This window comes from Ursus maritimus, unplaced genomic scaffold (genome assembly GCF_017311325.1).
Source record: "Ursus maritimus isolate PB19 unplaced genomic scaffold, ASM1731132v1 scaffold_2, whole genome shotgun sequence".
Taxonomy (NCBI): Eukaryota; Metazoa; Chordata; class Mammalia; order Carnivora; family Ursidae; genus Ursus; species Ursus maritimus.
The window spans coordinates 69,386,934-69,400,006 of record NW_024424452.1 but is presented as its reverse complement, the minus strand read 5'-3'; the positions used below and the strand labels follow the sequence as shown (position 1 = coordinate 69,400,006).

The window sequence follows — 13,073 nt, the reverse complement described above, 5'->3', positions numbered from 1 at the left end:
CTCCAGGACAGTTCACGGTTTGGTTTCCCACATCCCAGCTTCCCGGCAGCAGGCGCATTTCTTCCCGCCTTCCGCTTGTGTGTGTGTGTGTGTATAGGGGACGGTCCCATCTTAACCAGCCTTGAACCTGTTTGAAAAGCCGCTTCTCCTGCTTTCAGCTTCGTTATCGACTGGAACGAAATCCATTTACAACGCAAGGAGTTGAAGGCCTACTAGGCAGCAGGCATGTGCGCCCCTGGCCTCCATCCGCCCAGCGCTCATCCAGCCCATGAAAGCACTTAGCTCCAGCCTATTGCGACAGGGCCCGCCGAGCACACCCGCCCCATTCGCGGTGTCCCGGGCCGAGGCTCGCGCCCGGCTCACCTGTTCCGGGGGGCGAGGTGCGTCCATCCCTCCCAGGAGGCGAACCGCGCGGGCTCCCTCCGCGGTCCTCTTCTACTTTCCTGCCTCCGCCCGGATGCGTAAGTGGCATTTTGTAGGGGGGAGGCGGGGAGAAGGGCGGGGAAGGGGCCCGGCGGGGAGGGGCGTCGGAGCGCTGTCGCCGGGTGTCGCGCCGCCCCCTCCGCCCCGCGCCGGGGTGTGGGCGCGGCGCAGCGCGCGGCAGAGGGCCGGGCGCGTGGGGACGCGGGAGTGCGGGCTTCTCGGCAAGCCGCGCGGCGCCGGAGCTCGCTGGCCGCCTGAGCTCGGCGCGGAGCCCGGGGCCCAGAGCCGCCGCCACCCGCCCCTGAGCGCGCCCCGCCATGGAGCCTTCGCACAAAGACGCCGAGACGGCGGCGGCGGCAGCGGCAGCGGCGGCGGCGGCGGACCCCCGCGCCGCGTCCTCGTCCAGCGGGGTGGTGGTGCAGGTCCGCGAGAAGAAGGGCCCCCTGCGCGCCGCCATCCCGTACATGCCCTTCCCGGTGGCCGTCATCTGCCTCTTCCTCAACACCTTCGTGCCGGGATTGGGTAAGACGCGGCTGTCGCGACCCCTGCGCCCCGGGCCCCGCCGCGGAGGGCACGGGGGACGCCCTCGGGTGGCGCCCGCGCGCGCCCCGGCCCGCGCTGCCAGCGCCCCCCCGGCGGGTGGCCGAGGCGCGCGGAGTGGGCGCCCCGGGGCTCCCTGACCCGCCCTTCACCTCCTCCCACCTGTGAGCGCGGTGGTCCGGCCCTGAGAGCCGGAACTTTGTTGGGGACCCCGGGGGCCCGCGGGCGGCGAAGCGGACGGCTCACCCGGCCCCCGCGAGGCTCCGTGCCAGACGCCCCGAAATTCTGCCCTTCGTCGCCCGCGCGCGCCCCCTCCCGCGAGCCCCTTCCTTCGAGGGGCGCGAGGCCCGGAGGGGGGAGCGCGGCGACGACCGAGCTCCCGGGCGTTAGAGAGGTCGGCCGAGCTGGGAAGTGGGGGACCAGCCGGGCTTCGGAGACACCCGGCGAGCCCGCCTGCCTTCGCGGGGTGCGGACCGTGCGGGGGCGAGTGTCCTCCGCCTCCTCCCGGGGTGTCGGCGATTCCGCCAGCACCCGCAGGGCTCCAGGGGAGGGGGACGGTCTCATTAGTTTGAATGCCCGTGGGTTTGGACCCTCTCGGCCAGAGGTGACCCCATAGCTCCCTCCCGTCCCTTCAGCTCCTGAGAAAGTGGGGAACGCGCCGATGTAATTCTGTGTGGGACTCTGGCTGCCCGGAGAGGGCCCTGATGGTCCCAGTGTCCCAAATATTAAAACAGGGTCCCGTCACAGAGGGGGGTGCCGACGGGTGCGGAGAGGGAGGGAACGAGAAGTTTCCCTGACCCTCCCTCTCCTGACCCCACCCCAAATCTCTGTCTGCGCGCCCTCCCCCAACTCCCGGCTTGCCTGCTTGGCACCCGTTGTTCTTGCCGGGCGCCCCCCCCACCCCAATTGCGTGCGGGACTGGGGCGGCCCGCACCTCGTGCCCTCCCCAGGAGAGAGCCTGCCCCCGCGCCAGCCAGCTGCCAGCGCTTGGCTCCAAGTTCCCAAGAACAGAGGTCAGCTGGAAGCCGTTTGCTGTTTTACTTCGGCCTTTCTCACGGCCTCGCGGTTAGCCAGTTCCCCGGGGCCCCCGCCGTGTCGATGGAAGCGAAGGTCACACCCATCCACGCAGGACGCGTTCACTTTCCCCTCGGTGCTTGCTTGTGCCCCCCCGCCCCACGGCTGCGGGGGCCAGGGCCGCAGATCTGTCTGAGCGAGAAGTTAGGTGGGCGGCAGCTGTGCTCCCCCCTCGCGGCGCGTCCAGCAGCCTGCCCCCTCCCCCCATCCCCGGTGTCCGGGGCCATGTCGCCAGGCCGGCTCTCTGCACGCTTAGACGCCGCAGGGACAGCTAGCAGTTGTTAATTTGTCAGGAATTCCCACCTGCTGGAGTACAAGCGCACCGCCTAGCCACCTCTCTGGGGACGCGAAGATCACCAGCGGGGATGGGTCTTCCTTCCACTTCTAAGTGGTGAAGTAAATGGCACTCTGTATGGTCTTTTGAGGGAAAAAGAGCATTGTGTTTCCCCCTTGGGAGGGGCTGCCCCCAGCTGCTGCTGGGTGAGGTCCCCGCGGCGGACCACCTGCAGGGGCCTTCCAGGCTCTCCCCTCCCTGGGTTATGCCCCTGCCCTGGGCATCCAGCTCCTTCCTCTAAGCACCTCCCTTTGTTAGATCAGAATCCTATGGGATTTTTCTAAGAAATCTTTCTGAGAAGCCAGAAGAAAATAAAGGGAAAATTAGCAAACTGCAAAAGTTAATAAAACGGGCAAGCCAAGGGTGTACAGGTTTCTGAGTTTTCAAGGATCAAATCCAGGCATTTTTCGCATTTTGTTTTGCTTGTCATTGCCCCATGGGCTAGGGCGCAGGCCCCCCCCTTCTGCACACCCAGGGAGGGGCTCCTGATCCCGAGTGGTGGTTCTCACCTGTAAGTCAAGGATGCCTGTCGCTCCGGGCAGTGGAGAGGACAGCGTGAAATTCTAGAAAGCTCAGGGGCTGGGCGCAGAGGCAGTCCTCCGGGGAGGGTGGGTTCCTCTTGCTCTTGGCCCTTCTGCAGAGCTGAGCACTGCCCCCACTCTGGCTGTGCGGGGGTGCTCTTTGGGACCCTGGCCTTGAGTCCTTGTGGATCTCTCTGCTCCCCTCAACCTGCGGTGGAGCCCGGGGTGACAATGCAGGCCACGTGAAACGCACAGTCGTTTTTTGCGTTTTGTTTTATTTTTTGTTTGTTTTTTTGTCCTCCATGGGTGGTGTGGCCCCAGCGCGTGGAAATCATCTCCTTGGCCTAGATCCCCTCCCCTAGGTCCTTCTGGCTCCTGTGAAAACTGAATATTGATGAAATGCACCTTTTTTTCAATGCATTTGCTCTCATTCATTCAACAAACGCAGAGCAACCACTACATACGTACCAGGCACTGGGGCGTGACGATGACTAAGTCCATTGAGGTGTCATAGACTGTTGGGGAAAATGGATGCAAACTTTGTTTGAATTTGATAAATGCTGTCATGGCTGCAGGGACAGAGTGTTTGCGCACAGCTAATTCTTCCTAGGTGGAAGTGGGGTTCAGAGAAAGCCTCCCAGAGGGGTCGTAGGAGGTGAGACCCTGCCCGGGAAATTAGCCACAGGGCCCCAAGCACTTGCTGTCCTCACCTTACTCCCACTCTTTGGAAACTGGTCAGACCTTTGGCCCAGGGATCGTTTCTTTTTTCTGGAAACTTCCTTCTCTGCAAGTCTTCTCATTTGCAAATCGAATGGGACAGAGGGGTGGGGGGTGGAGGAAGGCCTGTTTTTCCTCTGATGCGGGTGTTTCAGATTCATCCGGCTGAGAAGCCCAGTCCTGACCATCCCTGGGGCCTTGTCATCCAAGCAGCAGTGCTGTCACTCTGTGGAGGGATGTTTCCTCTCCTGGGAGGGGATGGGAAGCAGAAGTGATTTATGGCCGCTCTGACTCCTCACTGGAACAATACAAAACAAATTTTAAAAACGGATGACGGTAGGGGTGCCTGGGTGGCTCAGTCAGTTAAGCATTGGACTCTTGGTTTCCTTGGCTTAGGTCATGATCTCAGGGTGAGATCGGTCCCGCAGGGAACGGATGTACAGGCAGGCACAGTGGGGCTGAGGCTCCCCCCCCCCCCCCCCCCCCCCGCCGCTCCTGTGCATACACACTTTCACAAACAAACAAATCTTTAAAAACATGGATGGTGGTAAAGAGAGTGCCCCTCTGCCCCGTTTTACTCAGTGACACGCTGCTAATACAGACTGTTGTCAGTGACTTCAGAGTCCAAAAACTAGGGCATTTATAAGTTTGTACACAATTATTCATATATATAGTGAAAGTTCATTGTTATGCCCCGGAATGGAAGGAGAGTTTGTCTGTTGGTTACGGGCAAAGTTATACTTTCATATTTAAAAATTTTATCTTTCTTGATTGACTTGGTGAAACGAAAATGTTGATAACTCAGATGGTGACAGGGAGGTGGTGGGGGGAGAGCTTCCCTTGACTGATAACCATTCCTTCAGACTAATGTTGGCCATAAATCTCCTGTTGGATATTCATAAATAATTATCTCTAATATACTGCCTACTCTTTGACACCCAACAGAAGTCTTGCTTCCCTGGTAAGACCACCACAGCCTGGCTCAGCTTCTCTCTGTCTTTCCTCTACCCCCAATGCTCAAACTGATGATGAATATTCCCCTAACTTGTGGCATCTACTGCTAACTTTTTTTTTAATTGTTTCATGAGTTTATTTTTTTTTAAGATTTTATTTATTTATTCGACAGAGATAGAGACAGCCAGCGAGAGAGGGAACACAAGCAGGGGGAGTGGGAGAGGAAGAAGCAGGCTCATAGCGGAGGAGCCTGATGTGGGGCTCGATCCCACAACGCCGGGATCACGCCCTGAGCCGAAGGCAGACGCTCAACCGCTGTGCCACCCAGGCGCCCCTCATGAGTTTATTTTTTGCCTCTGTAAATTAAGTTCCTTGAAAACAACAACCATTTTAAATTTCTCCTTGGTATAGTATGCTATATGTGAGTGAATATTGGCTAGAATTATACTCCTGGAATAGGCATTAGAGATCATCTGGTCCGATGCCTTTATTTTATATGTAAGTGTGGTGGTCCTGAGGATGCAAGGACCAAGGAAGTTTACATCCTATTTAACCTTTTTAAGGAAGTTATTTAAGTATGTATTTCAGTAAAACCAGAGAGTAAACCAAGAGAGAAGATATGAGATCCAGGAAACAAGGGATCCATTTCAGGACAGCAATGAAAATCGAGGATAGAATTGTTCAGCAGCCTTGAGAGCAGGCAATCTTCTTTAGAGTGGGAGGACGAAGGCCCTAGGAAAGAGTTTTCTGAGAATAGTGTGAGAAGGGGACATTCCATAGAGCTAAGAGTATTGTTGGGACTGCCAGAAATTAAACCTTTGATAAAAAACAGAAGGCAATTAGCAACAGCAGTAAAGACAAAAGGCTATGCAAAAGCATTAAGATCCAAAAATTAAGCAAAAGGCCCAATTAGTTCAGAAGGTCAGCAGACTTCAAAAGAGAAGTATAAAAATATTCCAAACAATAAATGGAATGAGAAACAATTTGGAGGATATTGGGGATACAGTGTAGAAAACACATGTTTCTTCCACCAACAGTAAAAAAAGAAAGGTAATTAGCAACTTCAGGGAGACCAAAAATTTTTCATGAAAGGCATAGTTCAAATATGAAGCAAATCAAAATGTGGCCTGTTATGGAGCGAATGATGGAGTATAAAAACGGGGCTCTTTGAAGTGCATAGGGTCTGTGTCATTGGAACGGTGGTGCACAGTATGGGCTCTTAGCACCTCTTTGACTCTGCAGCAGGAATATTTGCTTAGTCATAGTAATATCAATGCTGCTCAGTGGTTTTCAACTTATAAAAGCAACCACAGACAAGGCACTGAAGACTGCTTAATAACAGCTATAAAGGAAGATGTAAAGTTTTTCCATCTTGACAATATAAAATGAAAACTATAGCTTGTAGAAGTTGGCAGGTGGATTGCGATAGATTATTGTTCCCAAGTATTCACTCTCCTCCCTGGAAAGAGGACAGCACATCCCCACCTGATCCCATATGGCTTGCCATGCTTCCTGTGGGAGGGGAATACTTCCTTCCCTGCCCACTGATAACGGGCTTGGCCACGTGACTTGCTTTGGCCAATCGAATGTGAGTGGCGGTGACTTATGCCATGACTGAGCAGACGCTTTAAGAGGCATTGTGAGGTCCTGGCATTGCTCTTCTCTTTCTCTCACGAGAATGGCAGGTCTCAGATGGGGGCTGCTCTTCGGTCTGCTTCCCAGAATAAAAAGGACATCAGAAGCAGGGCACAGCATGTTATATGAATAAGAAATAAGCGTGAGTTGCCGAGATTTGGTAGGAGTTAGCATTGTTCCTCTCCGAGCGCACCCTACGAAAGCTGACTGACATGAAGAGGGTAGGGTAGAGGTGTGAATACCCTCCTCTTATAAAGTGGGGGGATCAGGAGATGCTGTCTGTAGTGGGTAGACCGAGAGATAAAGGTTACCAAGGTGATCAGTGGATGCACTGAAATAGCGCTGTGTTGGGGCAGTGGGATGATCGTGATATACTGGGATGATATTGGAGCAAGAGCAGCAGGAAGACGAGGGCTGATGCAAGTCAGCTGAGCTTGCAGATCATAGCAGAAAGTCAATGTCTAACGTCGATAAAACATGAAAAAGCAATATAAGGATACTCTGGAGATGAGAAAAACAGAAGAATTCCGTCTCTTTCTGACATCACCGTTGTTTCATTCCCAGCAGTGTACGTCCATGCTGACATTGTCCCCCCCTTTTAAAAATAGCCTCTCTAGATCTTTTCCCCACTGCCACTTCTTCCCTTGACAGTACGGTTCCCTGCAGGAGTTACCTGGGTTGGCGGTCACTGATCCCTCTCCTCTCGCTTTCTCTTGAACCCACGGTAGTCATTCTGCGTCCGTCACTCACCTGAATTGTACTTTCCAGGATCCCCAGCATCTCCGGGTTGCTAAATCCCGTGGCCAGATCTCTGTCTCCTTCTCCTGGAGTGCTCAGTAGCCTTGGACATGTTACCTCCCTCCCTCCCTGAAACACAATTTTCCTCTGGCTTCTGCCACACTTCCCTCTCCTGGTTTTTCTCTACCTCACAGCTCCTTCTCTGTCTCCCTTGCTTATCTTGGCAGCCTCCGAACGTGAGGGTCCCTGGGGCACTCGGGGCTCTTGATCTTGGCCTTGCCTTTGACCTTGTTCTTCTTCCCGCCTACACTGGCTCCTTTGATGTTGTCCGTCAGGCTTTCCTTTGCAGCTTTATACTGATCTCTCCCAAAGCCAGATCTCCAGCTCAGACTCCGGAGTCTTAGACCCAACTGGCTTCCCAGCATCTCCACTTGGAAACCACAAGGCATCTGAGACTTAACTTATCTAAAAACCAAGCTCGTGCTGTTCTTCCCAGACCTGCTTCTCCCTTCTTATTTCCCCTCGCAGCAAATGGCATCCCTCCAGGAGCTCAGGCCAAAAACCCGGACTCATCCTTGACTCCTTTTTTTCTCGCACCCCACGCCCAATCTGTCAGGAAACGCTCCTGGCTCTGCTTTCAAAATCTATTTGGTGTCTGACCACTTCTCACCATGCTGCTTCTGCCTTGCCGGTCCAAGCCCCATCTTCTCCTGAATGGTTGCAATGGCTCCATAACTGATCTGCTCACCTTTATTGATGTTTCTAGCGATCTCTTTTCAACAGGGCCACCAGGGCCATCCTTTGAAAACACGAGTGAGTCAGATCAGGTCATTTTTTGGACCTGGAAACCCTCCAATGGCTCCAAGTCACTCAGAGCAAAAGCTGAAGCTTTTATCATAACCCACAAGACCCCGGGCCAGAACTTTCCCGAAGAAAGATAACATGAGCCACAGGTATGATCTAAAATTTTCTAGTACCTATATCATAAAATACTAACAGGAACAGGTGAAATTCACTTCACTAGTATATTTTATTTAACTCAGTATAGCCAATATATTTAACCTCCAGTGCATATCAATCAAAATTACTAATGAAATGTTTAATATTTCTTTTTCACATGCTACGTTTTCACAGTCTTACAGCACGTCTCCGTTTGGACTAGTCCCGTTCCAGGGCCCGCAGCTCCAGAGCCTATGCCGTCCGCTGTCCTTCCGGTTCCCCTCCCGCTCCGCTCCGCTCCCTCTCACTCACTCTGTTTCAGCCCCACTGGCCTCTTCGCAATTCCTCTAATATTTAAGAGGCACCTTCGCACCTCAGAGCTTTTGTATTTGCTGTTCTTTCTGCCTGACGGACTCGTCCCACAGATACCTGTGTGGCTCCCTCATTCGCGTCCTGAGGGCTTTGCTCCAGTGTCGCGGACTCAGAGAGGCCACCTGTGTTGGGGGTGCTGGTGCCCCCAACAAGCACGGGAGACTGGGTGGCTTAAACAGCAGGACTTTATCTTCACCCTTCTGGAGGCTGGGCGTCTGCGTCAAGTGCGGGCAGGGCTGGTTTCTCCTGGGGCCTGTCTGCCTGGCCTGTAGACGGCTGTCTTCTTCCTGTCCTCACGCTGTCTTTGCTCTGTGCATGCATGTGTCTGGGTCCCAATTTCCCCTTCCTTCAAGGACACAAGTCATACTGGATTAAGTTCCACCCAAAGACCTCATTTTAACTTAAGCACCTCTTTGAAGATCTTATCTCCAGGGGCGCCAGGAGGCCCAGCCAGTTGAGCATCTGACTCTTGGTTTCTTTGGCTCAGGTCGTGATCTCGGGGTCGTGGGATCGAGCCCCATGTTGGGCTCCCTGCACAGCCTTAAGTCTGCTTAAGGTTCTCTCCCTCTGCCCGCCCCCCCACCTGTGTGTGCACGCACTCTCTCTCAAATAACTAAATGAATCTTAAAAAAAAAAAGGATCTTGTCTCCAAATATAGTCACAGTCTGAGGTGCTGGGGGTAAGGAGTTCAACCTGTGGATTTTGAGGGGACACAGTTCAGCCGAGACACCTTCCCACATGATCACAAGATCTTACTTAAGATAGCAGCTCTCCCCTCCTCCCCACACGCCCTACTTTCCCTACTTCCTTTTCTGGATTATTTAACGTATCTTCTCTATTGTCTGTTTTTTTTGTTTGGCTGGTTTTTGTCTGCTCGTTGCTATACTCTGCACCCTAGAACCGTGCCTCGCTCATGACAGGGGCTCCACGTATAGAAGCTTGCCTTTGGGAAGCTGGACTGAGCAGGGAGAGCTCTGACTAGAAGGGACTATTGCTTTCCCCTAAAAGCCCATTTTTCCTATTGGATTTTTAAAAAACTGCAACACCCGTATTACTTGCTTTTGGGGGGGGGGGATAAGAATCAATGCCACAGAAAGAGAAGGGGCTTTTGTGTCACTGGTAGGAATGTAAATTGGGACATCTTTTCTGGAAACCAGTTTGGCATTTAGGTATCAAGAGTTTTTAAATGTTCATACCCTTTAGGTCAGTAATTCCACTTGCAGGACCTCATCCTAAGAAAACAACCAAAAACAGGGACAGAAAGTCATGCATAAAGATGTGCCATGAAGCCTTGTTTATAACACTGAAAATTATAAACAAACCGGGCGCCTGGCTGGCTCGGTGGGCGGAGCATGCAACTCTTGATCTCGGGGTCGTGAGTTCGAGCCCCACGTGGGGCGTAGAGATGACTTTATAAAAATGTATAATAAACAAACCCAGATGACAACAATAGAAGGTGGTAGAATATTATTTACCCACTGCAATGGTGTTTACAAAGAGTTTCTGATGGTGGGGCAGCAAGTTTTAGGAGAAAACGGGAAAAACGCAGTTGAAATTGTGCGGTCTGTAAGGAGCTCACATCTTTGGTATTTCCTTGATTCTAAGACACCTCCTTTCCCCACGGCGTGGATGTTTCTGAATGTGAGACTGATATCAAGAGAAATGGTTTCTTTTTTCTTTCTTTCCTAAAACATTGTTGATAAATTCACGGTGTGTTTCATGATCAATGGGATCTTAAAATCAAGAACATACAAGGTAGAAGACAGATAAATAGACGGATAGATAAAACCGGATGACACTGAGATGTTAACAGGTGGGGAGCGCCTGGGAGCTGTTTTCTTCTTTATACTTTTACACGTTCCCGAAATTTTCTTTTTCTTTCTTTCTTTCTTTCTTTCTTTCTTTCTTTCTTTCTTTCTTTCTTTCTTTCTTTCTTTCTTTCTTTCTTTCTTTTTTAAAGATTTTATTTATTTATTTGACAGAGAAACAGCCAGAGAGAGAGGGAACACAAGCAGGGGGAGTGGGAGAGGAAGAAGCAGGCTCCCAGCAGAGGAGCCTGATGCGGGGCTCGATCCCAGAACACGGGTATCACGCCCTGAGCCGAAGGCAGACGCTTAACGACTGAGCCACCCAGGTGCCCCACGTTTCCGAAATTTTCTAAAATGAACACAAAATGTATTACTTTTGTAATGAGAAAACCAGAATCAGCATTGTCTTGAGCAAACCCCCTTCTTGTAGGGTTACGATGGTCTAATGCACATTTCACAGTGTTTTCACAGCGGTGAAGTGCTGGGAAATGCCAGGGACAGTGGGGTCCCCGCAGGATTGTCTAGAGTCCAGTGTCCGCATGGTGCTGTGTCAGGTGTGGCAAAGGGGTCAGAGGCTCCCTGCCACTCTCGGAAGCCGAGTGACACCTGCTCCGTGAGTCTCCTGTGGGATGTGTCCCACTGTGGCTTGGGTCAGGGGTGACTGGGTCACGTTCAGTAACACCAACAGTGTCCCTGTTTCCTGTGAGATGTTGCAAAGGACCAACGTCTCAGAAGTGATCACCAGCGGATGCTACTGAGGAAGTCTGCATTTCAGGCGAGTGTGGCCAAGCGCCGAGCAGAGGAGAGCGACGTCCGAGGGCCTCCAGCAGCGTGTCACTGGCCGGGCATGCAGAGCGCTCCTGCTGCTGCCAGTCTATGCTCGAGCTGAGGACCACAGTCGAAGAAGACGTGGTCCCCACCCTCGAGGAGCTGGCCGGCCGACGGGAGGTGCGCTGTGATAAGTGCGTGTGCGAGTTAATGGAGGAAGGGCCCCCCGATGTGGTCCACCAAGGTGAGGGAACGCTTTCCACCGACGCTGGCTAGCAGGGAAATGAGCAATGGGCTGAACAGAATGACCTGGAGGGCAGGGGACGGAGTGACATTTCCAGCTGTGTGTCCAGTTCCTGAAGCCCCAAGTGCCATGGACGCTGGAGGGCCTCAGAGTTGGCTCTGGTTCTCAAGAGCACGAACCCTGAGCAGGTCCCTTCCCCTCTCTGAGCCTCCGCGTCTCCGTCCCTAGACTGGCGCTCAGGGCTCCCGCTCGGCCACCTCCCAAGGTCATTGTGTTCTGTACCCACTAAGCACTCCGTGGTCAGGGAGGTTTCTCCTCACCAGTTAGCTTCGGCCAAATCTCCTTTGTTCCCAAGGTCATTTCTAGGGCTGTTCTTGCAGTGGCCCCCCCGGGTGGGCAGGACCCCCGTAAGCACTTCCTGGTCCCTCAGAGCCAAGACCTGGCTCACACATCTGACACGCTGGGGGTGCCCTCCAGACCCAGGGCTCGAAGCTGACTTTACTGGTGGGTAAGAGGCTTTGGGAGCATGACTGGTGATGGGTGTGTGTGTGTGTGTGTGTGTGTGTATGCACACTCAAATGCCACCATAGGCTTTACCTTTACAGGAGGCACACGTGGGTGGCACCAAGCCTTGAAACCCCGTGGCCTGGGCAAGGTGGAGGTGGCCTTGGCGGGATGTACGTTGGGTGGGTGTGTCTTCTGCATGGGAGTGTCCCATGAGAACGGGGTGCGGGGCCTCCGTGCTAACCAGGAGCGAGGTGTCTAAGGGGCCGCTGAAGCGCTGGTGTGGGGACAGTATTTTCTTACTCCAATGGCAGAACACGGGATATAGTGGGCATTTATTGAAATTCATCGGAGAGGCTGCTTTCTTGGCGGGAGTAGCGGACACGAGACCAGGGCTGTCCCGGACCCTGGAATGTGGGTCAGGCCCGGCCAGGGTGCTCTGGGGGAGCCAAGCACCCCATGGGCTTTGGTCGTTGTTGACTGGGAAGCTCTACTCCCATGCCAAGAATCATTTGGTGTTTTTCGAGAACGGCCTGTCCTCAAACGGTGACAAAGGAAATGGCCCAACATTCCCAGGGCCGGGAAGCTTTAGGGCGGCCCCTGTCCCTGCATTTTAACCAGGAGGGGCCTCTTCCTCCCCCCTCCCCGGTGCCCTGACCCCACAATGTCACCTCGCCGACGCCTGCAGAGGCCCTCTTGCCACCTGGGTGCTGCTTGTCCTGGGCGCCTAATTGCCATGATTGCCACCTGTCGAATTAAATGTGCAGGCCTTAGAAAGACCGGAGGAGGGACAGCGTGCAGGAGACCTGTCACCCTTTCTGTCACCCCAGCTCTTCCTCCCTCGTGACACGCCATGGAGAGGAGTCCCTGGTCACTGCCTCTCTTGCTCCCGCGGATGGAAGCCCGTCCAGGGGCGCCACTTTCCCGACAGCTTTGGCTCACATCCTGTCCGTGTGTCACGTTCTGGTGATTCTTGCGCTGTGTCAGGCTTCTTGTTATTGTATTTGCTCTCGCGGTCTGTGATCGGTGAGTGTGACGCTGAAAGCTCACGCGGTTAGCGTTCTGCAGCCGCAGAGCCTTTCAAAATTAGGGTACGTGCTGTGTTTTGGACCCAGTGCTGTTGCACACCGGATAGGCCGCAGGGGAGTGTGAACGTGACTCTGGGGTCCTGGAGGCTGAGCAGTGCGTTTGACTTGCTTTACTGGGACCCTCGCTTTGTTGCAGGGCTCTGGCGCCCAACCCGCCGGATCTCCGAGGGCCACCTGCGCACACCGTAACAGTCACTCTTTCACAGGGTCCCATTCCGTGGTTTTCAGCAAACCCATCATCTTTTGTGCCTTCCCCCTTCCAGTCTTGCTCTCTGACCGCGTTCTTTCAGAGCCTAGGACGCGCAATGCGACAGAGCCTATGAATGCGGGGGCTTTCAGGGACGCTTCTGGCCCGGCCGCCCGGGGTTGGCGGGTGCAGGAACCCGTGTCTGGGCGGTGTGGCAGTGGGACACA

At 53.9% G+C, this 13,073-nt stretch overlaps 1 protein-coding gene across 2 annotated transcripts in view; it reads left to right on the top strand.

The window, feature by feature from the left end:
* Positions 1-660: 660 nt before the first annotated feature.
* STUM (stum, mechanosensory transduction mediator homolog) overlaps positions 661-13,073 on the top strand; it is a 49,174-nt gene continuing 36,761 nt past the window's right edge. For both annotated transcript variants that reach the window (XM_040636109.1, XM_040636108.1), the window contains exon 1: positions 661-945. In XM_040636109.1, the coding sequence (XP_040492043.1) occupies positions 741-945 (205 nt within the window). In that variant the 5' untranslated portion in view covers positions 661-740. The remainder of the gene's footprint in view (positions 946-13,073) is intronic.